At 37.7% G+C, this 26,674-nt stretch overlaps 1 protein-coding gene across 9 annotated transcripts in view; it reads left to right on the forward strand.

Annotated features, from left to right (window-relative positions):
* The window catches only part of rhobtb1 (Rho related BTB domain containing 1), a 70,534-nt gene that overhangs the window by 28,046 nt on the left and 15,814 nt on the right, over positions 1 to 26,674 (forward strand). For 7 of the 9 annotated variants that reach the window (XM_059947380.1, XM_059947374.1, XM_059947375.1 and 4 more), the window contains one exon: positions 591 to 776. In XM_059947380.1, coding sequence (XP_059803363.1) covers positions 591 to 776 — 186 coding nt within the window. Of the gene's footprint in view, positions 1 to 315; positions 388 to 590; positions 777 to 26,674 lie in introns of all 9 variants that reach the window. The other 2 variants (XM_059947379.1, XM_059947378.1) reach the window with 1 other exon arrangement.

Raw genomic sequence — 26,674 nt, forward strand, 5'->3', positions numbered from 1 at the left:
TTGATTATCTCTTTAAGACATTAAAATTATAGTGATTTTTTTAAAAGCTAAAATATTTTCTTTTGGGCGCTATATCCAATTTTATAACATTTGATTAGGATTGATTGGCTTATAGTATAATTATTATTTCACTGAAAAGTACTGAACTAAAACTTTTCAAGCTAGTCGAAGATTGAGGCACAAATGGAGCCAGAGATATCAAAATAACCTTAATGTAGAAAGTTTTTTCAAACTAAAAATAATGGAACATTAACTATTCATCTTTCAAACCAAAAAATATAATCAAAACATTTGTTTTTATTAACGTTTGTACAGAGAATGAGACCCAAAGTAAAAACTGCCTCCGGAAAACTAACTCATACCAGCATTGTGGACATAGCACATGAGGTAATGTAGCAAAGTTAGTTCTGGTACTGCCAGGAGGAAGTGCATGACTGTGTTTCAGTATTATTTTCTGCTCATATGCCACCAGTTTTGCATGGAAGGAAATGTTGTGCATTGCTCAAAGAAAAATGTGAATGATCTAAATAATGAAATGAAGAACCGTGCACAATCATCTAAAATAACTGCTTGCAATCTTAATTTTTCAGGTCCGATGTGGTGGTCCTATGCTTCTCAATTGCTAACCCCAACTCCCTTAACCATGTAAGAACAATGTGGCTTCCTGAAATCAAGCACTTTTGTCCACGAACACCAGTTGTCTTAGTTGGCTGTCAGCTGGATTTGCGTTATGCTGATCTTGAAGCTGTAAATCGTGCACGACGCCCTTTAGCAAGGTACTTTATGCCATCAATTCAGTATAAAGTTTAATAAAAAAAAATTGTATTTTAGCTCAGGCGCTCACAATGTAATTATAATCCAAATATAATATTCTAGCACAAGTAAGTAAATGTGTGTCTACATCGTCAACCATATAATTTATATTTCCTGTTTTAATTGTTTATATTTCTGAATTTTAATCTTCCAAATTTTTATTGGAAAAATTGAAGCCATACGTTTGAAGAGAAGCTTTTTTTTTTGGCTAGTGAATTTGGAATTTATCTCTTGCAACTACTATGCAAGGTTATTGTACAGCTATTTAGGTGTGTACAAGATTTTTTTCCTATCCATATGTAAGCTGCCAAGGAGATTGGAAAATATTGGCTTAACTAACTTATAAATATTCAGTTTCAGTGTTTCAATGGAAACATTTATTCTCAACAATAAGTGGTTTCTTAGTTTTCTTACAATTGATAAACCAATAAAACTTATTTAAAAGTCTTGACTACACAGCTCCAAAGAAAGCCAAAGTTAGTTCATCCCCACAAAATTATGTTAAGTATATGCAGCATGGTAGCTGGCCAGTAGACAAAACGGGTTTCTTAGCAGATACTGAAAGATCCAACTTGGTATTTTTATTAAAAGGGTCTAGAATGAAGTTGCCCAGCAATTGCATCCATTCTGTCATTCTGGTAAGATAATTTTGTTTCATTTTAATGTCATTGAAACTGTCATATTTTTATATTAGCCATTGGGTAAGATACATCCCAATAATGTCTGATACTAGGTACTGTTAGTTAGTTATAGACAATTCTCATTTTCATGTACTTTTCAAATAAAAATATTATTTTCATATTTCTGCATATCAATTATTTTGATCAAGAACACTTGTGCAACCAAGGATTCAAAACAGAAGATTTACAAAAAATTTCTGTACCTTTTCTCAGTTACTACCTTTGCCATAAGAGCTTGAAATATCTTGTTTATAATATGTTTACCCTTCAGACCATTGCACAAAGTTAACTCAAAGTACTGAAACTCATGTGGTTCAACCTCCAGACAGTTACATTGTCTGTCAGATTGTATTGATCTAATACAGTCCCAGAAGTATTTAAACATATCTTTAATGTTCTATATTTTGTCTTTGGGAAGACTTATTAGGTCATTTCATTATCCTTGCATTGTGGTACTTCAGCTTTGGATTTTCCTTTTGCAGGACCAGCACAGTAGTGCAGAGGTTAGCTTAACACTTTACAATACTAGAAGTTCAGGGTTCAGTTCACTCCACTGTCTGCAAGGAGTTTGTATGTTCTCCCCATTGCTATGTGGGTTTCCTCCAGGTTCCTTAGTTTTCCTCCACCCGGAGATGTATATGGTAAGGTTAGTAAGCAAACGGGTACTATCGGGACTTGGCTGCAGAGTAGGGAATTGTGGAGAATAATAGAGAAAATTCCTTGTGAAGTTTATGTGGCAGTTTTAAACAGCAAGCGGGACTTGTCTGCAGAGTGAGAGATTGCTTAGATTATTAGTAACTTAGCAAGGGCCAATTTAAAAAAAAAAGGTGGGTTGAAGTGGAGTGAGTGTTATGGGAGTGACCATTGTTAGAGTAGGCAAGGGTTAGAGTGGATAGCTTTGGTTCAACAGGGTTCAGTGAAAAGAAGTAGAGGCAAAGGGTGCTGAGTTGCTTGGAATCATTCACTTGTGTAGAACTTGCCCTTGAAGTTAGAGCCAAAGATATAACAAACTTAGAAGAGGCTGAGTAAATTACCTAGGTGAGGGCAAAAGTCAAAGGTTTCTGAGAGAAGGCACAGGCAAGTAAATCTTTAGTCCTTTATTCAGTGTAGGCAGGATGGTGGTTAAAATGGTAGAATGTTCCTCCTGTAAGATGCATGATTTCAGGGTACCTAACTGTCCACCTGAGGACTATATCTACAGGAAGTGCACCCAGCTTCAACTCCTGACTGACGAGGTCAGAGAGCTAGAGCTGGATGTACTTGGGACCATCCAGAAGACTGAAAAACTTTCACTGAGGTGGTCATACCCAGAGTGCAGGCTTCTGACAGTATACTGGTAACCACAAGGAGAAGTAAGGGGAGTTAATAGTTAATGGACGGTTCCCCTGTGGCCATTCTCCCCAGCAACAAGTATACCTCTTTGGATACTGCTAATGGGGGGACAGAGGGGAATCAGGGCACAACAGTAGCAGCCAGGTCAGTGGGACTGTGGCTCAATAGTGGTGGTGATAGAAGACTGTATGATAGGAGATGGACAGGTGATTTTGTGCCATGAAAGAGATGCCAGGATCATGTAATGCCTTTCAGATGCTAGGGTCCAGGATATCTCAGATCGGCTACAGAATATTCTCAAGAGGGAAGGTTAGCAGCCAGAGGTCATGATGCACGTTAGCACCAATGACATGGGTAGAAAGAGGGAAGAGGTCTTGCATAATGAGTATAGAGAGTCAGGGCCTCTAAGGTAGTAATCTCTGGATTATTCTCAGTACCACATGCTAGCCGGGGCAAGAATAGGCTGATAGTACAAGGAAATAAATAGCTGGGGAAGTAGTGCATGGGGCAGAGTTTCAGGTTCTTGAATCATTGGAATTTCTTCTAGGTCAGGGTGACCTGTACAACAGAGGAGAAGAAGAAGAAGAAAGCCCTTAACTCCGAGTGGAGTCATCGGGACGCCATCATAGCAGGCTTCCTTGTTTTTACGAGGCTGAGTTGCTAGTTCGACGCTTATCCCAGCATGGATGGAAAGCGTGCAAGGGAGCCAGCTAGATTCGAACTCAGGAGCCTTTGCTCCAAAGTCCGGCGCTGATGCCACTACATCACCAGCCGGCGTACAGCAGAGAAGGATTGCAGCTGAACTGTGGGAGAACCAATATCCTGGGTGGCAGGTTCGCTAGTTCTACTCTGGAAAGTTTAAACTCATTTGACAAGCGGTTGGGAATCAGAGCAGAAAGTGGAGGGATGAAGAGGGAAGTAGACATTAAGGCCAATAAAAACAGATGGAGCAAAGTAATAGATTCAATGGGGTGGGTAGTTTGAAGTGTTTTTTAACGCTAGGAATATTGTACATCCTTTGGAAGTTAAAATCAAATACAGCCCTTGGAGATTATAAAGAAGCTAGAAAAAACTTGGGGGAATTAGGAAAGCCAAGAGAGGCTGTAAAGAAGGCAAATGGAATATTGGCCTTCATTGCTGGGGGGATTGAAATTAAGAACAGGGAGGTTATGCTGTGACTGTACACAATACTGATGAGGCTACACCTGGAGTACTGCATGCAATTCTGGTCTCCTTACTTAAGGAAGGATATACTGGCTTTGGAGGTGTTGTAAAAGAGGTTCACCAGGTTAATTCCAGAGATGAGGGGGTGAGACTATGAGGAGAGATTGGGACTGGTACTGTACTCGCTGGAATTCAGAAGAATATGAGGAGATCTTATAAAAACACAAAATTATGAAAGGGATAGCTAAGATAGAGGCAGGAAAGGTGTTTGCACTGGTGGGTCAGAGTCGAACTGGGAGGCATAACCTCATGATTTGGGGGAATAAATTTAGGATGGAGATGAGGAGGAACTGCTTTTCACAAAGAGTGGTGAATTGGTAGAATTCTCTGACCAATGAAGCAATGGAGACTACCTCAGTAAATATATGTAAAACAAGGTTGGATAAATTTTTGCATAGTAGGAGAATTAAGGGAAGAGGCAGGTAGGTCGAGATGAGTCCATGTCAGAGCAGCCATGATCTTATTGAATGGCGGACAAGCTCAACAGGCCAGATGGCCTATTCTTGCTCTTATTTCTTATGTTCTTAAAAATCCTTGGCAAGTAGAATAAAAAAAAATCCCAAGGCATTTTATACAGATATCAAGAGCAAGAGGATAATTAGAAAGAGGGTAGGACCACTCAAGAATAAAGGGGGCAACATTTGCTTAAATGCATAAGATGTGGGTAAAGTCCTTAATCAATACTTTACATCAGTATTTACCAATGTGAAAGACATTGAGGTTAGGGAAATCAGTACTGAGCATATTGATATGCTAGGGCATTTCAAGGTAAAGAAGTAGGTACTGTTGCATCTCTTAAAGAGCATTAAGTTGGATAAGTCTCCAGGGTCAGATGGGATATACCCCAAGTTATAGAGAAAGATCCTTGAGGTCTTGACCAATGTCTTTGTGTTTTCTCTAGCCATAGGCAAGGTTCTAGAGGACTAGCATGCAGCTGTTCCATTATTCAAAAGGGAACTGGGGATAATCCTGGAAACCATAGGCTAGTGAGTCTCATCAGTTGTGGGGAAGTTACTGGAAAGAATTTTTAGGGATAGGATTTCTGAGTATTTGGAAAACCACGGCCTAATTAGGGGGAGCCTGCATGACTTTGTGCAGGGCAAGTCATGCCTTACCGTCTTGACTGAGTTTTTTGATGAAGTGTTGAGGGTGATTGAAGGTAAAGCAGTGGATGTTGTTCATATGGATTGTCGTAAGGTGTTTGACAAGATCCATGAGATCCATGGTGAATTGGCTGTTTGGATTCAGAACTGGCTTGCCCATAGACTATTTATTTATTTAGTGGTTATAGCTTGGGGTAGGTCCTTACAGCCCTTCAGTTGCTGTCCCACAGTCCCAATTAACCCTAACCTAATCACAGGACAATTTGCAATTACCTAACCTAACTCCAAACTCCGGAATGCTTCACAATAGCCACTACGTTCCCGTGGCATCCTAGACAGAGGTTAGTGGTCCAAGAGACTTCTAGCTGGACTTCTCTAATTTATGGTGTTCCAAAGGAAACTGTACTAGGACCTCTGCTGTTTGTGATGTATATAAATGACGTGGATAGAAATGTAGATAGGTATGTTAGTATGTTTGCGGATGATATGAAGATTGACAAACAATACAATCGACTGTAGATCATTTGGAGAAATGGCAGATGGAGTTTAACCTGGCCAAATGTGAGGTGTCACACCTTGGTAGGTCAAAAGTAAAGAGACAATATTCTGTTAAGGGCAAGACTCTTAATAGTGTTGATGAGCAGAGGGATCTTGGGGTCCAAGTTCATAGCTCACTGAAAGTGGCTACACAGGTTGATAGGATGGTTAAGAAGGCATTTGGCATGTTTGCCTTTATTAGTTGAGGCATTGAGTTCAAAAGTCAAGATGTTATGTTGCAGCTTCATAAAACTCTTAAGCTGCATTTGTAATAGTGCTTACAGTTCTATTCGCCCCATTAGAGGAAGGATGTTGAGGCTTTGGAGAGGATGCAGAAGAAGTTTACCAGTATTAGATTAGAGGGCATGTGCGGAAAGAGAGGTTGGACAAACTTGAGTTGTTTTTTCTGGAATGTTTGAAGCTGAGGGGAGATCTGGTTATGAAAGGCACAGAAAGAGTTAAATTCAAAGGAGATGAGGGGGTGTTATTTTTTCAGAGTGATGGGTGCTTTATTGTGCTGACTGGGGTGGTAGATGAGATAGATGCAGTACATTAGGGACTTTTAAGAGACATTTAGGTACACATGAATGTGAGGAAAATGGAAAAGTATGGACATAGTTTAGGTAAAAGATTAGTTGGCCATTTGTCATTTGATTACTAATTTGATTGGTTTGGCAAAACATTGTGGGCATGCTTTGTTGGCATTGGAAGCATGGTGACATTACAGGCTGCCCCCAGCACATCTTCAGGCTATGTTGGTTTTTGACACAAACATCACAGTTCACTGTATGTTTCAATGTACGTGTGACAAATAAAGGTAATATTTATAACTTTATCTTTAATCAGTAATACAGCATGGAAACAGGCGTTTCAGTTGTTAGAATCCACACTGACCACCACACGCCAGTGTTAGTCTATGTTCCTATTTGGTAGTCACAGATTAACTGAAATATTTCACTGAATTTACCTTGTCTTTTCTACTTTTGGTACACCTCCATAAAATGACTTTCATTTATGACTCCTTTTGGTGCAAGATAAGTTCCAAGCTTTTGGAGACTTTTCATTACTGTCACCAGGTAATAGCTATCTCCCCAGTGGTAAGTTTCTGCATTCCTCTAGGGCATAGATTTTTCCATTGTGCCAAGGTCAGAACTCATTGCAAGACTCCCAAGCAGTGTATATTTTCACCAGTTTGTTTTTGCTGTAATCTAGTCTTTTATTCCTGGTTAGCCGTGTCTATATATGTATGTAGTATTAACTGGTATATCTGAATGAGGTCACATTCTGAGCATGAATTTTCTAAGGTGTTCTGAGATTAATAAACCTGTCATGTCAGGTTCCTGATTCTAGGTCAGAAGATTCTTTGTTAAGTGTTAAATCCACTACCATTCCCTAGATTTATTTTCTAGCTACCAATTATTCAGGTCAGGACATTTGACTAAGTCTGAAATATGTGAAGTCTTATAGAAAAAAAACAAAATTTGCTGACAATATAAGTTCCAACAGCATAAGAAAATAATTAGGTTCAGTTTCAGGTATAGACCATGGCACTTTTAAAAACTAGAAAAGAGGTGAGAACCTTTTTTAAAAAAACTCAATAAAATGATGATAAATGGAGACTATCAGGTTGGCATCTAATAATAGCCTACAGGCAGTTTTTATTAACAAAAAGCTAGAAAAAATAGAAAAGCTGGTAACACAAATATTGAGTAATGGAATAAAAAATATTAAGACTAGTAAAATAAGGCAATAAAAAAAAACCCAAGATGGAAGTAAGTGAAGATTGGAGAAGTGGGAAGTAGAAGTAAGAAGGCCTTTGCCTTGTGAATGTAACAAAGGCACATATTCTGTTCTTGCAGGAATAGTCATTTTTGTTATGGTGAAAGATTAGTGGAGCAGACAAATTTTATCACTAAATTGGTAGTAAGTTTAAAAGGTGTATGGGAAGCAGAAGGTTGCTGAGTTTAAACAAAGCAGGGGAGTTTAACATTTTCTTCTAATTAAGTAGAAAATCAAGCAAGCTGAGAGTGATATTGTTCTGTTGAGTAAGATCATTGAATGGAGGCTCAGTAAGCTGCCTCAGATCTGCAGAACTCACATTGACCTTGAGCAGCAGACGATATTAGCAAAAAACTATCCAGAGATCAGTGTTTTCTGTTTTGCACATTTTAACAACAAGTTACTCCAGAACTCTCATTCAGGCAGAGAAAGACTGGGGACTGCCAAGTGCAGGAGGTAGACGGATTCAGGGGACGCCTGAGGGAATTTTATTCTCTAACTTGTGTTCAATTCTAAGTACCAGTTGGGAAAAAAGGTAACCAGAGCCAAGACCATAGCATCATGGGTTCCTCAACTGTACATGGAATGAAGAGTGCAAAACGATAATAGTAGTAGAGAATTATAAAGTTAAGTCAGGCTGCTGTTTCAGTGTTGTTGAGAATGACTCCAGGATGGCATGTTGCTTCCCCTGTGCCAGGATTAAGCTTGTCACCAAGTTGCTGCAAAACATTTGGGAAGCAGAGGGTGAACAGGTAGAAGTTGTGATCTATCTTGGTACCAGTGTCCTAGGATAAGAAAGGGATGAAGTACTACAGCTAATTTTAAGAAATTAGGAAAAAGATCAAGAAGCAGAATTTCAAACATAATTTCTAGAGTATTCGCAAAGCCAGAAACCGGCAAGTTTAAAAAAGGAAGACATTTCAGGTAAACACATTGTTGGTGATAGTGCAGGAACATTTTAGATCCAATGATATTATTACCAGTTTTGTGGAAGACTGGAGCTTTAAGCCTGCACAGATTTCATATCTACAGAGTTGGGAGCAATATCCATGCAGGAAGGCTTATTAGTATGGTGGGATGTAATTTAAGAGTTTAAGCTCATTTATCTTGCACACAAGAAGCCAACATTATAAAGGAGGAAAGATATGGGGGGGGAAGGTTAGAACTTTTGGGAAAGATAAATGGTGCTGTGGACAGGTGGGGAGATTTTTAAAATAGAACCAGACTAAGAATACAAGTAAGTTCAACATCGGTTTATAATGCACATATGCCACAACATGAGGTCTATTAAACAAGGCTAGCAAAGTTCATTTAACCATATGGGATTATAATTTCATGGTGAAAAGAGACTGGCTTGGAAAAAGTCCTGAAGGTTTTTGGATGCAAAGTCATCAGGAAATTTAGAAGAAATAATAACTGTACTAATTAAGGAAAATATTGTATCGAAATGAACAAAATTTAACTGGAGTTGAGAAACAGTGCAAATACAAAAGCTATACAGTAGAGTCAAGTGAGATTTCAGCTATCCAAATATAGATGGGTATTGCAGCAACATAGGACAAGGTGTTCCTGAAGTATGTGCAAGAGAGCAAACTTTCTTTTTTGATCACTGTACTAGTGCATTGAGGAAGGTGACATTGTTGGACTTGGTTCTGAGAAATAAGCCAGACCCAAGTACTAGCAGGAAAGCACCTGGAAAATAATTGAAGCGTTGTTTTCAATGGATGAGAATAGATCTGCCCAGCTAAATTGGAATCAGTAGGGTCTAAGTGCATTCTTGTGAGAGAGGAGGATAGGGATTTCCAAAGATGACCAAATGGATAGGAAAAAAAGGAGGAAACACAGCATTCCATAGAATGCCTAGTTATTTATGAGCGAGAATATTCTGCATTCCTTTTTTAGGCAGCTTTCTTCAGGCACTGTATTTGCTTATCATTTCTTATTTCCTACCTGAATTTTCTGTACTCAGCCTGGTTGTGTGGGCATGTGAACAAGGTAAGTAGGAAAGATACAAAATAGAAATAGGACCTTTGGTGAACTAGATCTGCACTGACCACCAGTTGCCAATTTGCATTTTTTATCCTGTTTTATTTTCTTCACATTGTCATCTATTCCTCCACTATATTCCGCCTTTCACTTACACATAGGGGGAGTTTATCTACCAATTTTCACATCTTTGATTCATGGGAGGAAACCAGAGCATCCAAAGGAAACCCACACAGAGAACATGCAAGCTTCACACAGAACTGCATTGGGGTACAGGACTGAACCCAGATCATAGCTTATAGGAGGAGAGTTGGGGCAGATTAGAGACCAAGACACAAAACTGTTCTTGGAGATAGAGGGCATTGTTGGAACGACTAAACATCATTCTTCATCAAGGAAGGTGATGCTGAAGGGTCAGGGAAGATATATTTGAGGTTTAATGTGAGCTGTAGATTGATAGTTAAGTTATTAGAAAAGTGAACTGCACTTAATTGCCTGGATTAATCACCTGGTACAGTTACAATCAGGGTTGTTAAGGCAAGTAAGTTAGAACATTGCAGAGGCTCTGTTCGAAATAAGAATGGTGCAGGCAAATTTAACCTTAGTGGTGAGTGTAAGGTCTAGAAATGCTAACCGAGGACAGAATACTCAGGATAAGTGTAGATTGATCAAGTCAAGTCACTTTTTATTGTCATTTCGACCATAACTGCTGGTATAGTACATAGTAAAAACGAGACAATGTTTTTCGGGACCATGGTGTTACATGACACAGTACAAAAACTGGACTGAACTACGTAAAAAAAAGACACAGAAAAAAACTACACTAGACTACAGACCTACCCAGGCGTACAAAAAAGCTGGGTGAACTCAGCAGGTCAGGCAGCATCCGTTGAAAGGACCAGTGAACGTTTAGGGCCGAGACCTTTCGTCAGGACTCAGCTCGAAACGTTGACTGCCCCTTTCAACAGATGCTGCCCGACCTGCTGAGTTCATCCAGCTTTTTTGTATATCTTGATTTGACCACAGCATCTGCAGTGTACTTTGTGTAGACCTACCCAGGACTACATAAAGTGCACAAAACAGTGCAGGCATTACAATAAATAATAAACAAGACAATAGGGCAGTAAAATGTCAGTCCAGGCTCTGGGTATTGAGGAGTCTGATGACTTGGGGGAAGAAACTGTTACATAGTCTGGTCGTGAGAGCCCGAATGCTTCGGTGCCTTTTCCCAGGTGGCAGGAGGGAGAAGAGTTTGTATGAGGGGTGCGTGGGGTCCTTCATAATGCTGTTTGCTTTCCGGATGCAGCATGTAGTGTAAATGTCCATAGTGGCAGGAAGAGAGACCCCGATGATCTTCTCAGCGGACCTCACTATCCACTGCAGGGTCTTGCGATCCGAGATGGTGCAATTTCTGAACCAGGCAGTGATGCAGCTACTCAGGATACTCACAATACAACCCCTGTAGAATGTGATGAGGATGGGGGGTGGGAGATGGACTCTCCTCAGCCTTCGCAGGAAGTAGAGACGCTGCTGGGCTTTCTTTGCTATGGAGCTGGTGTTGAAGGACCAGGTGAGATTCTCCACCAGGTGAACACCAAGAAAACCAGAATTAATTTGTTAAAGCCAATGCCTAACATGTAAAGAATTTTGAGAGGGCTGATGTATGTATTTCCAAAGATGTTTGATTAAAATGCCACAAGATTGGCTTCTCAGTAAGATTGAAAGCCATAGAATAAAAAGGGCTTGCGGCAGCATAAATAGAAATTGGCCAACAGGAGAATTTGAAAGATTTGTTTTAACAGACCAGAAGGAATTGTACTGTGAAGTTCTTCTGGGGTCAGTACTACAACCATTGCTTTTCTTAGTACATAATGACAGGTGTATGAGTACAGTTTCTAAATTTGCAGATGATGCATGCTGGTGAGGAGCATAGTAAAAGACTTAAGGGATAGATAGAACAGGCTGGTTTACAGAAAAGGTGAAAGATGAAATCTAATACTGAAGAATGTGATATGTTTATTTTGGCAGAAAGAATGAAAAGCAATTAAACTACAGGGCATTCTTCTAAATAATAGAAGCTCAGAGAGATATGTTGAAATATGCAAAGTTTTCTCAAAAGTTTTAGAGCAGATGGAGAAGGTGGTTGAAATGGCTTGGAGAATCTTGGGTCATAATTTAAGGACATGAACTCCAATAAAATCAATTTAATTATTTATCAAAACACTAATTTGGCAGCCACAGGCTTATTGTGTCATTTCTGGACACCACTAGAGCTTTAGAGCATGCAGAAGATGTTGACTAAAATGATTCTGGGCTGAGAGACTTTAATTATAAGAAAAAACTAAAGAAGCTGGGTTTGTTCTTGAGAATAGAGGAGGTTGTAAGAGTATCTGTTTGAGGTATTTAATATAATCTGATCAAAATCAGTAAGTGTATTGCCAAGTAGAAAGAGAAAAAAAATTCCATTGGTGGTGGCTAAGGCCAAAACCAATGGTTATAAAGTGAAGGTACAAGTTCTAAAGCCGAGGAGGAAAATTAGAGTGGTTACAAACTTAAAGGTGGTAGTGGGGAAAAAATATAATTTGTACTATTCAGAGAAAAACTGAATAAATACCTGAAAGAACAGGAGTAGGGCAATGAGTAGAAGGCAGAGGAGAGCAATTAACTGACATTCTTGTATGGAGCAAATACAACTCAGCAAGCCAAATGGTCTCCTCCTTGCTTTGATCATTCTGTAATCAATTGCAGAACCTAAATCCTCTTCTGTTTAATCACAATCTGGTAAATTTGTACAAGAGAGCTTTTCAATTGAGTGTTAGCAGTGCAAGATAAACTATTGAAATTATTTCAGACATGCTTTAGGTCTGTTTTGAATCTAATGTTTGGAATTGACACCCCTTTTGAATCTAATGTTGGTGCAACTGCTCTAACATTTCTTGTCTGAGTTGATGAAGGGGACTAGCAAGGATAGATGTTTTGGCAAATGAGTGTAAATATAACCTTTTTCAAATTAATGTCTAAGATTGAGTGGTTCTTTGTGTAACCTAATTGCACAGATTTACTTCACTCCTACAGTTTTCTATTTTTCTCCTCCTCAACTCTACCCTCCACCCCCCTCCTCCATTGTTATTGGCAAGGGTCTTTCTTTTCATTTTAAGACCATAACACATAGGAGCAGAATTAGGCCATCTGGTCCATCCAGTCTGCTCCACCATTCAATCATGGCTGATCCTTTCTCTTTCTCCTCCTCAACCCCAGTTCAATATTCAACTCTCAATACTAATCAGCAAACTTGAGGGTGGTTATAGATTTGTTGCAGGATACGACAAGGCCATCAATTTTAGATGATCTTGCTAATAATTCATTTGAATTATCATTGAATATGTGATACAGTTGGCCCTCATCCCGCGGATGCTCAAGTCCCTTACTTAACCTCTCTCAGTGCAGTGGACTTTAGGACCTGGTGCAGCTCTGAATCCGCAGTGTTTCTGTTCACAAAAATAATCACAATCGCGTTTGAAAATAAAGTGAAAGTAATAAAGCGATTGGAAAGAGGTGAAATGCCATCGATCATTGGAAAAGTGTTAGGCTACAGTCAGTCAATGATCAGAACAATTGTAATGGAGCATGTGAAAGGCCCTGCCCCGATGAAAGCTACAATTATTACTGAGCAATGCAGTGGTTTAATTATTGAAATACATAACGTTTCTTGTGTTTTATATGCATAGAAAGGTAAAATATATACTATGTAATAAGACAAACGTTTGACTAACTGATGCTAAATAATACCGGATGTACCTGTTCCGACTTCAAATCTAACTTATAGGTGGACTCAGGAACAGAACTCGTTCATAACCTGGGGACTGCCTGTACTTTTAAATCACCTTTAGGTTACTTATAATACCTAATAGAATGTAAACGCTATGTAAATAGTGGTTATACTGTATTGTTTAGGGAGTAATGACAAGAAAAAATAGTCTGTACATGCTCAAACAACGAGTGCTGGTGAGAGAACTTCCATTGTTTTCCCAATCCGCGGTTGGTTGAATCCGTGGATAAGGAGGGCCAACTGTATATTATTTTAGCTGTAAATACAGAATGGGAATCAGTTTGAAAAAGCTATTTATTTGAAGTGGGATATGAATTGAAATAAGAAGAGAGATTATTTCCTGAGGTGGACATACCTGGCCCTTTACTCAAATTCTCTGCATACAGGTTAATGTGCAGCATTGTTTTCTTATTACTACCTTTACCATTCATCGATGCAGTCATTTGTGCCATCATTTTAGTTATAACCAAGAAGCATTTTTGTAATCAATGGGAGGTTCTGCCCTTTAAAACAGTGGGTTCTTTCAAGCAACAGCAAATATTTACAACAGCAGGCTTTGACATTTCTCTGACCTAGCAGATGTTATGTAGATCTGAACTTGGGAATGAAAGGGAAGGTGAGCAATTTTGGGCACTCTCAATAGCTAACATAAAATTGATTAACCTTTTTGAGAGCGTGTGCCCAAATTGGCAATAACCTTTATAAGAAAAAATTCTCTCGAATGCCATGGTAATTTTGAGTGGAGATTATCAATGGTTAATGAATAAGTAAGAATAATTATGGACTTTTTAATAAGAAAAACAGTTGAGTCCTGTTGCTTATTTGTATGTATTCATAGTTTTCATATTAATAAATAAAAGTATACCAAAGATAGATTGAAATAAATGAAGTATTTCTGAAAAGTCTATTCAAACATTATTAATATCCTTTTATGAAAAAATATAATTTCCAAATATATTATTGTGACTGCTTACTATCCAGATACTGATATGTATACTGGTCTGTGACAATTTTTAAATGTATCATCCAACATCAGGTGTTCTTGCATTCATCCAGTGGGACGTTTCCTGTGAAAATATCTCACTGTTCTCAGGTTGTGAAAAAAAAAATCACTGCTTCATTTGGCAGTAAAGAAAATGAATGTTTTTATTATGTTGAGGTTTAAAGAATTAAGGGACAGCACAGCATGCTGCATGGCAACAGAAATTTTGCGTCCCATATTGGGCATGCATGCTGTAGGTTCGCCACCCCTGAACTAGCAAGCGGTATGGAGTTCTACATAAGAGCTGGAGGAACAGACGTTTTCTACTGTAGTTCACAGTAGCTGGCAAGTATTGTTGGTTCATCTGATCCTTTTCCTCATACTCCACAAGACTGTTTTAAAATGCTAGGAATGTCTTGAGGTCTATTTTTAAAGTAAATAACTGAGGCTTCCCATCAATCTGGCGTCTGATACCAGTACATTTTGTTTATAAATTTGCCTCATGCATGATTTTTCAGTGAGTGGTGGAGAAAGACGAAGCAAGATAAGTTGTGTTACTGGTATTATGATCTTGGTAGCTATATTTGGTGAATAGCTCAACAGTTCAGATGATCATATATTTCTTGCTCACCTTTTTGTCCATCTTTTGTCTGGCATTTATTGGGTAAATATGCAATGTGCAGACTGGAATTTGAAAGATCAGAAATAGCCAAAATATCCACTAAATTTGCCATCCATAATAGATTTTAAAACTGGTAAGTAACTTCTGTTTGTAGCATGTGTGCTTTTTTTTATTTTAGCTTGCAAGATATATGTGCAAAATGGTGTCTTTTTTTTGTCTGTGGTGGCAACAGGAACATGCATGTGCATGTGTCAAATAGCCAAAAGATTGCTTGACTGCTTTGCACATTGTCTTCGTAAAATCTAGTTATAAAATACTCAAAAAAAAATCTGAATTAATTTTTCTCATGGCAATTTCTGAAAATCCAAAAAGATTTCTTCTCATCTGCTCCCATGAGTTTTGAAATTATTCTTAGCCCTCAAACAAGGCGATATGGCTATTTATCTGAGATTACTATTGGCATCACAGTCAACTGCATTTCTGTATGTGACAAATTAAAGCATTTGTCTTTCACTGAAGACAAAAGCTAAAAATTGGTGATCATCCTTCTAATATTTAGGAACCTAAGATGATGAGAGGCATTAATCGTGTGGATAGTCAGAGGCTTTTTCCCAGGACTGAAATGGCTAACACGAGTGGGCACAGTTTTAAGGTGCTTGGAAGTAGGTACAGAGGATATGTCGGGGGTAAGTTTTTTACAGAGTGGTGAATGCGTGAGTGGGCTGCCAGTGACGGTGGTGGAGGCAGATACGATAGGGTCTTTTAAGAGATTCCTTGATGGGTACATGGAGCTTAGAAAAACAGAGGGCTATGGGTAACCCAAGATAATTTCTAAAGTAAGTACATGTTTGGCACAGCATTGTGGACTGAAGGGCCTGTACTGTGCTGTAGGTTTTCTGTGTTTCTATGAACCTTTTCAAATAACAGTCTGCACTCTATCATGTACTTATCTATGCTCTCCTGTCCAAAATAATTGCATTCTGCAGCAGGTCTTTTTTTTTAACCTGTAGTCACCATTGCAAATAAGAAAAATAAAATTAGTGTTTCTGAAAATGATTTTTTCAACGTGAAAACGTCGTAGCTAATGTTTCCTGTTTTTGGTGTGTAACTAGAATTTGGCTAAATCTCTAAACATTGTTTCTAAAAGATTACAAAATAGCAGTGCTGGTTATTATCTGTTCTCTCACTGTTTTTCTGTCCCGTAACAATGAGATTGTATTCACTGAACTCCAAAATAACCAAAAGTGCTTCACAGAACCACTATATTAAAGAAATACTACATTAACTTACATAATCATCAGCTTGAAGAGCTGAACTGGTAAATTTTAGGAAGAAGCATAGTAAAGGAAATGGAGAGGATTTCAGAAGGCTAGGCTGCTTATGCTGTAACGATGAATAATGAAACTGCTTAAGACAAGAATTGGAGGAACACAACACAAAGGGTTTTAGAAATGAAATTTGATCAGAAGTGACAAGACCAGGAAATCGTTTGTAAGTAAGGATGAACTTTTTTTTTAATGGAGCTTGACCACTATCCTCTGATAGATATAAAGGAAAAAAAAGCTGAATTGCAGTAAATGTACATATTAGTGCAAGAACAGAAATTTTAAAAAAATTAGGTAGTGTTCACTTTTTTTTCAGCATCCGAAGCTCCTAAGTAAGGACATATAAAGATACACTTTTTTCTGGTTAAATAAATATTTCCTCAGCTGTATCCTGAGTTTCTGATTGTTTATTTTGAGTTACTGTTTACGGACTGCAGCATTTAAAAAGACAGCTTCATCACAAAAATGTAAACACAGCCATAGGGATAATTAAGGGCCAAGATCATACAGAATCTGACTCAATAATGGCAGGGAGTTTGGAGTCTTGAATTAGTGGCATGATGGAAGGAGATCATTTGAAATGTCAAATCTGTACTAGTTATACGCAGGAGCAATCATGTTAGTTCTACTTCATTCGCTTCTTTCTTTCTTTTGGATAATGATCCAGTTCCCTTTTGAATATAACCCCTGCAGTGCATTCGAGACCCTAACCATTCACTGTTTCAGAACTAAATCCTCATGTCACATTTAGTCCTTTTGTTGTACCCTCATTCTTGGTTCTTCTACTAAAGGATATGGTTTCTCAATCCACTCTATTTCCTACATGTTTTTATAGATTCAGATTCTCATGCACAAGACCATAAGATATAGGAGCAGAAGTAGGCCATTTGGACTTTCGTGTCTGCTCTGCTATTCAATCATGGGCTGATCCAATTCTTCCAGTCATCCCCACTCCCCTGCCTTCACCCCATACCCTTTGATCTCCTGGCTAATCAAGAATCTATCTATCTCTGCCTCAAATACACCCAACAACTTGGCTTCCAAAGCCGCTCATAGCAACAAATTCCAGATTTACCACCCTCTGACTGAGGTAATTTCTCCGCATCTCAGTTCTAAAAGGACATCCTGAAGTCGTGCCCTCTTGTCCTAGAATTCCCTACCATGGGAAATAGCTTTGCCATATTTAATCTGTTCAGGCCTTTTAACATTCAGAATGTTTCTATGAGGTCCCCCTCATTCTCCTGAACTCCAGGGAATACAGCCCAAGAGCTGCCAGACATTCCTCATACGGTAACCCTTTCATTCCTGGAATCGTTCTTATGAATCTTCTCTGAACCCTCTCCATTGTCGGTATATCCTTTCTAAAATAAGGAGCCCAAAACTGCACAAAATACTCCAAGTATGGTCTCACGAGTGCTTTATAGAGCCTCAACATCACATTCCTCCTCTTATATTCTATACCTTCAGAAATGAGTGCCAATATTGCATTCGCCTTCTTCACCATTGACTCAACCTGGAGGCTAATCTTTAGGGTATCTTGCACAAGTACTTCCAAATGCATCCCTGCATTTTGAATTCTCTCCCCATCTAAGTAATAGTCTGCCCATTTATTTCTTCCACCAAAATGCACGACCATACACTTTCTAACATTGCATTTCATTTGCCACTTCTTTGCCTATTCCCCTAAATATCTAAGTTTGTCTGCAGGCTCTCAGTTTCCTCAACACTTCCTGCTCCTCCACCTATCTTTGTATCATCTGCAAATTTAGCCATAAATCAATCGTAGTCCAAATCATTGACATACGTTGTAAAAAGCAGCATTCCTTCCACCGACCCCTGTGGAACTTCACTGGTAACTGGCAGCCAGCCAGAATAGGATCCCTTTATTTCCACTCTGCTTTCTGCTGACCAGCCAATGTTCCACCCATGCTAGTAACTTCCCTGTAATTCCATGGGCTCTTATCTTGCTAAGCAGCCTCATGTGTGGCACTTTGTCAAAGGCCCTCTGAAAATCCAAGTACACGACGTCTACCACATCTCATTTGTCCACCCTGCTTGTAACTTCCTCCCAAGAATTGCAGTAGGTTTGTCAGGCAGGATTTTCTTTTCAGGAAACCATGCTGGCTTTGGCCTGTCATGTTATGTACCCCCAAGTACTCTGTAATCTCATCCCTAACAATCTCGTCCAACAACTTTCCAACCACTAATGTCAGGCTAACAGGTCTATATTTTTCTTTCTGCTGCCTTCCACTCTTCTTAAATAGCAGAGTAACATTTGCAATTTTCCAGTCATCTGATACGCATTGTATCAATTCTTGAAAGATCATCGTTAATGCCTCCGCAATCTCTACTTTCTTCTGAACTTGAGGGTGCATTCCATCAGATCAGGAGATTTATCCACCCTCAGACCATTACGCTTCCTGAGCACCTTTTCAGTCGTAATTTTCACTGCATAAACTTCACTCCCTTGACATTCTTGAATGTCCAGTATACTGCAGACATCTTTCACTGTGAAGACTGATGCAAAATACACGTTCAGTTCCTCTACCATCTCTGCATCTCTCATTACAATACCTCCAGCATCATTTTATATTGGTCCTAGGTCTACCCTTGACTCTCTTTTACCGCTTACTTACAAAAGCTTTTAGTATCATCTTTATTAGTTGCAAGCTTCCTCTCATAATTCATCTTTTCTTTCCAAATGACCTTCTTAGTTTACTTCTGCAAGTTTTTAAAAGCTTCCTAATCCTCTATCTTCCCACTAGCCCTGCCTTCATGTATGCCCTCTCTTTTGCTTTTACTTTGGCTTTTGACTTCACTTGTTAGCCAAGGTAGTTACCTTCTTCCCTTTGAAAATTTCTTCTTATTTGGAATATATGTCTTGCACTTCCCTCATAAACCTCTACTGTTAACCCTCACCATCTTTCCTAAAGTGTGACACTCGGAAATGGACATAATACCCATGTCATAGCCAACCCAGTCCTTTAATAAAAAATGCCATGTCCTCTCCATTATTTTTTAGTCTCTGCCCTGGTACTTTTGATGACTAATACTCATATCCTTAAATATGTTTTCGTACCTTTTTAGTATTACACCCTCTTGTTTGTAATGACTTATCATTCTTGTTACCCAGCCTTAAATTTCATCTGCCAGCTATTACACCATCCTATCTATATTTTATTGAAGACCATTATTGTGGTCCCCTCTGTTCTTTCATGTTTTATGATCTGAAAATTTAGAAATTAAATCGTGTATAGCTTAGTCATTAAATATACAACAAAAACCATTACAGACCCTGGATAACTCCAGTATATGCTTCTGGCCGAATTAATCCCATAGAGCGTTAAAGGCAGTGGTTAAATTCCTTTAAAGATGTTCATTGCCTGACTTGTCTGGCATAAATACTACTTGCCACGTAACAGACAAAACCTGAATATCTGCTATACAGAATGGTAGATCGTTCAAGCTGTACAGGAGTTCTTAACATTTTTTATGCCATTGACCAAAACCATTAAGCAAGGGGTCTGTAGACCCCAGGTTGGGAACCCCTGTGTAAGTGGAATTAAATGGAGTGCAATCATCAGTAACTATGTAGGTCTCCACAGGATTTAGATCATGTGAACAGTTCATAACCTGAACCGCACAAGTCAGAAATGTGGCCACAAACTGAGTCCCCCTATAGCAGGAACTGCCTACAGCTTGTTAGCAGCTGGCAAATCCATTCTGCCAGTCTCCCAGCTGGGGAGGACCTGTATCCACTTTTGATTTTATGATAGAAGTAAGGCCATTGAAGCAGTTGCAATAGTTAGCCTTGGGACACATCAGGAACACAATACAATTTTTATTTGCTGCACAAGTTCTGTGCAGTCATTTAGAGTGAACGATGACATCATTGGTCCAACTTGAGGGGTTCATTGAAGGTTGTACAAAGAATCAGTTTTGTGGTGGATTTTATTGATATAACCATATAACAATCACAGCACAGAAACAGGCCATCTTGGCCCTCTTAGTCCGTGCCGAACTAGTCTTAATCTCACCTAGTCCCACCTACCCGCACTCAGCCCATAACCCTCCACTCCTTTCCTGTCCATATACCTATCCAATTTTACCTTAAATGACACAACTGAACTGGCCTCTACTACTTCTACAGGAAGCTCATTCCACACAGCTATCACTCTCTGAGTAAAGAAATACCCCCTCGTGTTTCCCTTAAACTTCTGCCCCTTAACTCTGAAATCATGTCCTCTCGTTTGAATCTCCCCTACTCTCAATGGAAACAGCCTATTCACGTCAACTCTATCTATCCCTCTCAAAATTTTAAATACCTCGATCAAATCCCCCCTCAACCTTCTACGCTCCAATGAATAGAGACCTAACTTCTTCAACCTTTCTCTGTAACTTAAGTGCTGAAACCCAGGTAACATCCTAGTAAATCGTCTCTGCACTCTCTCTAATTTATTGATATCTTTCCTATAATTCAGTGACCAGAACTGTACACAATATTCCAAATTTGACCTTACCGATGCCTTGTACAATTTTAACATTACAACCCAACTTCTGTACTCAATGCTCATTGAGTATTTATAAATCATTATAAAGGCCAGCGTTCTAAAAGCCTTCTTCACCACCCTATCTACATGAGACTCCACCTTCAGGGAACTATGCACTGTTATTCCTAGATCTCTCTGTTCCACTGCATTCCTCAATGCCCTACCATTTACCCTGTATGTTCTATTTGGATTATTCCTGCCAAAATGTAGAATCTCACACTTCTCAGCATTAAACTCCATCTGCCAACGTTCAGCCCATTCTTCTAACTGGCATAATTCTCCCTGGAAGCTTTGAAAACCCACCTCATTATCCACAACACCTCCTACCTTAGTATCATCGGCATACTTACTAATCCAATTTACCACCCCATCATCCAGATCATTTATGTATATTACAAACAACATTGGGCCCAAAACAGATCCCTGAGGCACCCCGCTGGTCACCGGCCTCCATCCCGATAAACAATTATCCACCACTACTCTCTGGCATCTCCCATTTAGCCACTGTTGAATCCATTTTATTACTCCAGCATTAATACCTAACGACTGAACCTTCTTAACTAACCTTCCATGTGGAACTTTGTCAAAGGCCTTGCTGAAGTCCATATAGACTACATCCACTGCCTTACCCTCGTCAACATTCCTCGTAACTTCTTCAAAAAATTCAATAAGGTTTGTCAAACATGACCTTCCACGCACAAATCCATGCTGGCTACTCCTAATCAGATCCTGTCTATCCAGATAATTATAAATACTATCTCTAAGAATACTTTCCATTAACTTACCCACCACTGATGTCAAACTGACAGGTCTATAATTGCTAGGCTTACTTCTAGAACCCTTTTTAAACAATGGAACCACATGAGTAATACGCCAATCCTCCGGCACAATCCCCGTTTCTAATGACATCTAAAAGATCTCCTTCAGAGCTCCTGCTATCTCTACACTGACTTCCCTCAAGGTCCTGGGGAATATCCTGTCAGCACCGGAGATTTATCCACTTTTAAATTTCTTAAAAGCGCCAGTACTTCCACCTCTTTAATTGTCATAGGTTCCATAACTTCGTTACTTGTTTCCCACACCTTACACAATTCAATATCCTTCTCCTTAGTGAATACCGAAGAGAAGAAATCGTTCAAAATCTCTCCCATCTCCCTCGGCTCCACACATAGCTGACCACCCTGATTCTCTAAGGGACCAATTTTATCCCTCACTATCCTCTTGCTTTTAATATAACTGTAGAAACCTTTTGGATTTACTTTCACCTATTTGCCAAACCAACCTCGTATCTTCTTTTAGCTTTTCTAATCTCTTTCTTAAGATTCCTTTTACATTCTTTATATTCCTCGAGCAATTCCTTTACTCCATGCTGCCTATATCTATTGTAGGCATCCCTCTTTTTCCAAACCAAGTTTCTAACATCCCTTGAAAACCATGGTGCTTTCAAACCTTTAACCTTTCCTTTCAACCTAACAGGAACATGAAGATTCTGTACCCTCATAATTTCACCCTTAAATGACCTCCATTTCTCTATTACATCCTTCCCATAAAACAACTTGACCCAATCCACTCTCTCTAAATCCCTTCGCATCTCCTCAAAGTTAGCCTTTCTCCAATCAAAAATCTCAACTCTAGGTCCAGTCCTGTCCTTCTCCATAATTATATTGAAGCTAATGCTATTGTGATCACTGGACCCGAAGTGCTCCCCAACACGTACATCTGTCAGCTGACCTATCGCATTCCCTAACAGGAGATCCAAAACTGCTCCATCTCTAGTCGGTACTTCTATGTATTGTTGCAAAAAACTATCCTGCACACATTTCACAAACTCTAAACCATCCAGCCCTTTTACAGAATGAGCTTCCCATCTGAATGATCTGAAGAGAAACATATTTACTCTGTTGTAAGAGCCACAACATTCCTGAGGAAATAGGATGGATCCTTTTAGAATAATTGGCACAAATTTTCTAACGGGATGGATAAACTGAAGTGATGAACATTTTAACACAATGTTAACTTTTTCAAGGCCAGATAGGGAACTCAATTACGGTTGTGCTATATAATTCTACCTCTGATTTCTGCTTTGGAGAATCTGTTCTGAAAGCTCTGTCATTTTCTAGTAAAGAGGTCTTGAGTGAGAATTCACCCCTACATTTTAGTATATATTTTAGGTGCCTTATGTCAGTTGAAACTCACTAATGAAAATGCTGATGATATTGTATATGGGTTTGTATTAATAATAACCTGAGAGCATCAGTATTGAGAAATCTTCCTAAAACTTCGTGCAATGTGTGTATTTTAGCTATGCATTTTTCTCATTCTAACTCATCACAATGTTATTGTTTCCAACCCGGCTTTTAAGTCGTTTACGTAGGCGTATTTTTCAACGACGATAGAATGATATTGCACATTCACGAATAGATGTGTTTATGAGATCATTGGTTTTTACAGTTAATATTGGTTTATTTGAACTTCAGGTTTATCCCTTGGGTAATGTTCCTTAAATGCTTCATTGGTCTATGTTTAATTTTTTTCCATGATGCTGTTTTCTTTACCTACTTCTGAATGTGCATTACTGTCCAAATACGGCCAGCATCTCAAATCATTTCTCCTGGCACGATTTTTGTCTTGAATCGTTTCTTTTACCTATATGTTAATGTAATTATTATATTTGTAATTTGGACAACAAATATACATTTTTAGTTTATAAACTATGCCCTTTCCATTGTATTGTATGCCCACATTGCTGTCAGGTTAAAATTCTTAAGCAATGTATACTTCATATTAGGAGAACAGACTTGCTGCTTTAGCATGGTAAAAATATAGTTTATTGCACTACCTATTTAAACTGTGATTAATTTATCATGTGTACATCAAGACATTCATTTAGTTGTAGGTGCAATAAAGAAATTAATCTGAATAGTTAATGCAATAAACTGCATACTTAGTGCTCTTATAAGATAAACCCAATCCCTTTAAGGGTGTATTTGACAAGTGATTAAAACTGCATTTTCCGTGGAGCCTGAACACCAGTAGATTAATTAGACTGGTCATTTCTATATAATTTTGCTTTGCTTTTTATGTCATTTTTATACATGTATTATACTTTGGTTAAAAATTCCTGCATAGTACTCATCGAGCTGATTCTTAGTAAAATTAAACGAATCCCCAATAATTGGCTTAATTGATAAATTCCATAATCATAAGAAATTTTCTAAATAAAATGTAACAATGATAATTTGTCAGGTAAAACCAAATTCATTGCCCAATTTGCAATTTAAAGCTGTAGAAACATTTAAAAACATGAGCCTGTAATTAGAATCTGATAAATCTTTAAGTTCCACAGCAATTTTAATTGAGTTCTTGTGCCAACATTCTAACATTGTGCATCCAAGCAATTCCAGATGAAAACAAATCTTAAAAGATGGTTGCATAAGAGTGAGCTTGGCACTGAATCTGTCAGGTTTCTTTCTTTTTTTTTCTTTTTCAATCTTTTTATTGAATTTCATATATAAAAGAAACAATATAATAATAAATAGGTTATAAATGCATAAGACTTGAAATTGAATTAGTGGTAGGATAACAATATTCTATTAAAATATCAACATAGTACATTGTCAATCAAGTCTATAATAATTATATGAAAAAAAATAAAAATAATCATCAAAGGAAAAAGAAAAAATTATAAAAATACAGGCAAAAAATATAAAAAAAAATACTAAACTAAACTAACATGGGCAATAATAACAGTTTATTTGTATATGATAGTGCCAAAAACTCCGGAACTCCATACCTGAACATGGATAAGTAAAGAGAAGGTCTGGAAGAGGCCAAATTAATTCATATGAAAATGTCGAATGAACGGTCCCCAAGTTTCTTCAAATTTAATTGATGTCAAAAATAGTGCTTCTAATTTTTTCCAAGCTCAGAAAAGAAATAGTTTGAGAGAACCACTGGAACGTGGTAGGAGGATTTACTTCTTTCCAATTTTGTAATATAGACCTTCTGGCCATTAATGTTACAAAAGCAATCATTCGTCTAATTGAAGGGGAAAACTGATTATCATCTTCATTTGGTATACCAAAAATTGCAGTAATAAAATGAGGTTGTAAATCGATATTCCAGACTGAGGAAATGGTAGCAAATATGTCCTTCCAATAGTTATGTAAAGCGGGACATGACCAAAACATGTGGGTCAATGAAGCCACATCTGAATGACATCTGTCACATTGAGGTTTAATATGAGAATAGAATCGAGCAAGCTTATCTTTAGACATATGAGCTCTATGTACAATTTTAAATTGTATTAAAGCATGTTTAGCACATATAGAAGAAGAATTAACCATTTGTAAAATTTTTTCCCATTTTTCTATTGATATATTATATTGAAGTTCTTTTTCCCATTCTTGTTTAATTCTACCTGATATTTCTGGTTGTATCTTCATAATCATATTATAAATAAAAGCTACTAATCCCTTCTTATAGGGATTTAAGGTAAAAATCATACCTAAAAAATCCATTGAAGTTGAATTGGGGAAGGATGGTAGAATTTTATGTAAAAAATTTCTAATTTGTAAATATCTAAAAAAGTTAGATTTAGGTAACTCAAATTTGTTGGAAAGTTGGTCGAAAGACATCAAACTACCTTCAAAGAAAAGATCACGAAAACATTTTATACCTTTCCTTTTCCATATGCTAAAGGCTTGATCTGTCAAAGAAGGTTTGAAAAAAAAATTAAGTAAAATAGGGCTATCAAGAACAAAGTTTTTCAGAGTAAAAAATTTACGAAATTGAAACCAAATTCGTAATGTATGTTTGACAACAGGGTTAGATATCTGTTTATTAAATTTAACTAAATCGGCAGAAAGAGAAGAACCCAGAACGGAGAATAGAGAATATCCCTGTGCCTCTTTGCATTCTAAATTTACCCACTGTGGGCACAATGGTGAATCCAAATCTGATTTCCAATATATTAAGTTACGAATATTATTCGCCCAATAGTAAAATCTAAGGTTAGGTAGAGCTAAACCACCATCTTTTTTAGATTTTTGTAATTGCCTTTTACTTAACCTAGGATTTTTATTTTGCCACACAAATGAAGAAATTTTTGAATCAATGTTATCAAAAAAAGATTTAGGAATAAAAATTGGTAAAGCTTGAAATAAGTATAAAATTTTCGGTAGAATCATCATTTTAATAGCATTAATCCGACCAACTAATGATAAGGATAAGGGAGACCATCTTGTAGTAAGTTGTTGAATTTGATAAAGCATAGGTAGAAAATTCAATGTAAATAAATCTTTATATTTCTTAGTAATTTTTATACCTAAATAGATAAAGTTATCATCAACAACTTTAAATGGCGTCCTTTCATTCAATAAAGTTTGCGCGTTTAAAGGGAATAAATCACTCTTATCCAAGTTTAGTTTGTAACCAGAAAAACTACCAAATTTAGCCAACAAGGATAAAATAGCGGGAATAGACCTGTCAGGATCAGAAATATATAACAAGTCATCAGCATAGAGTGATAACTTGTATAATTTCTCATTACGGGTGATACCAAAAATATTAGGAGATTCACGAATAGCAATGGCTAAAGGTTCTAATGCAATATTAAACAATAAAGGACTTAAGGGACAACCTTGTCTCGTACCACGAGATAATTGAAAAAAGGAAGATCTGTAATTATTTGTAAGAACAGAAGCAAAAGGTTTATGATATATTAGTTTAATCCATGATATAAAATTAGGACTAAAATTAAAATATCTCAAAGTGTTAAATAAGTATACCCATTCAACTCTATCAAAGGCTTTTTCAGCATCTAGTGAAATAACACTTTCTGGAATTGTGGGTGATGAAGTGTAAATTATATTAATCAATTTTCTAATATTAAAAAAGGAATACCGATTCCT

The sequence above is a fragment of the Hypanus sabinus genome, chromosome 22 (assembly GCF_030144855.1).
Source record: "Hypanus sabinus isolate sHypSab1 chromosome 22, sHypSab1.hap1, whole genome shotgun sequence".
NCBI lineage: Eukaryota > Metazoa > Chordata > Chondrichthyes > Myliobatiformes > Dasyatidae > Hypanus > Hypanus sabinus.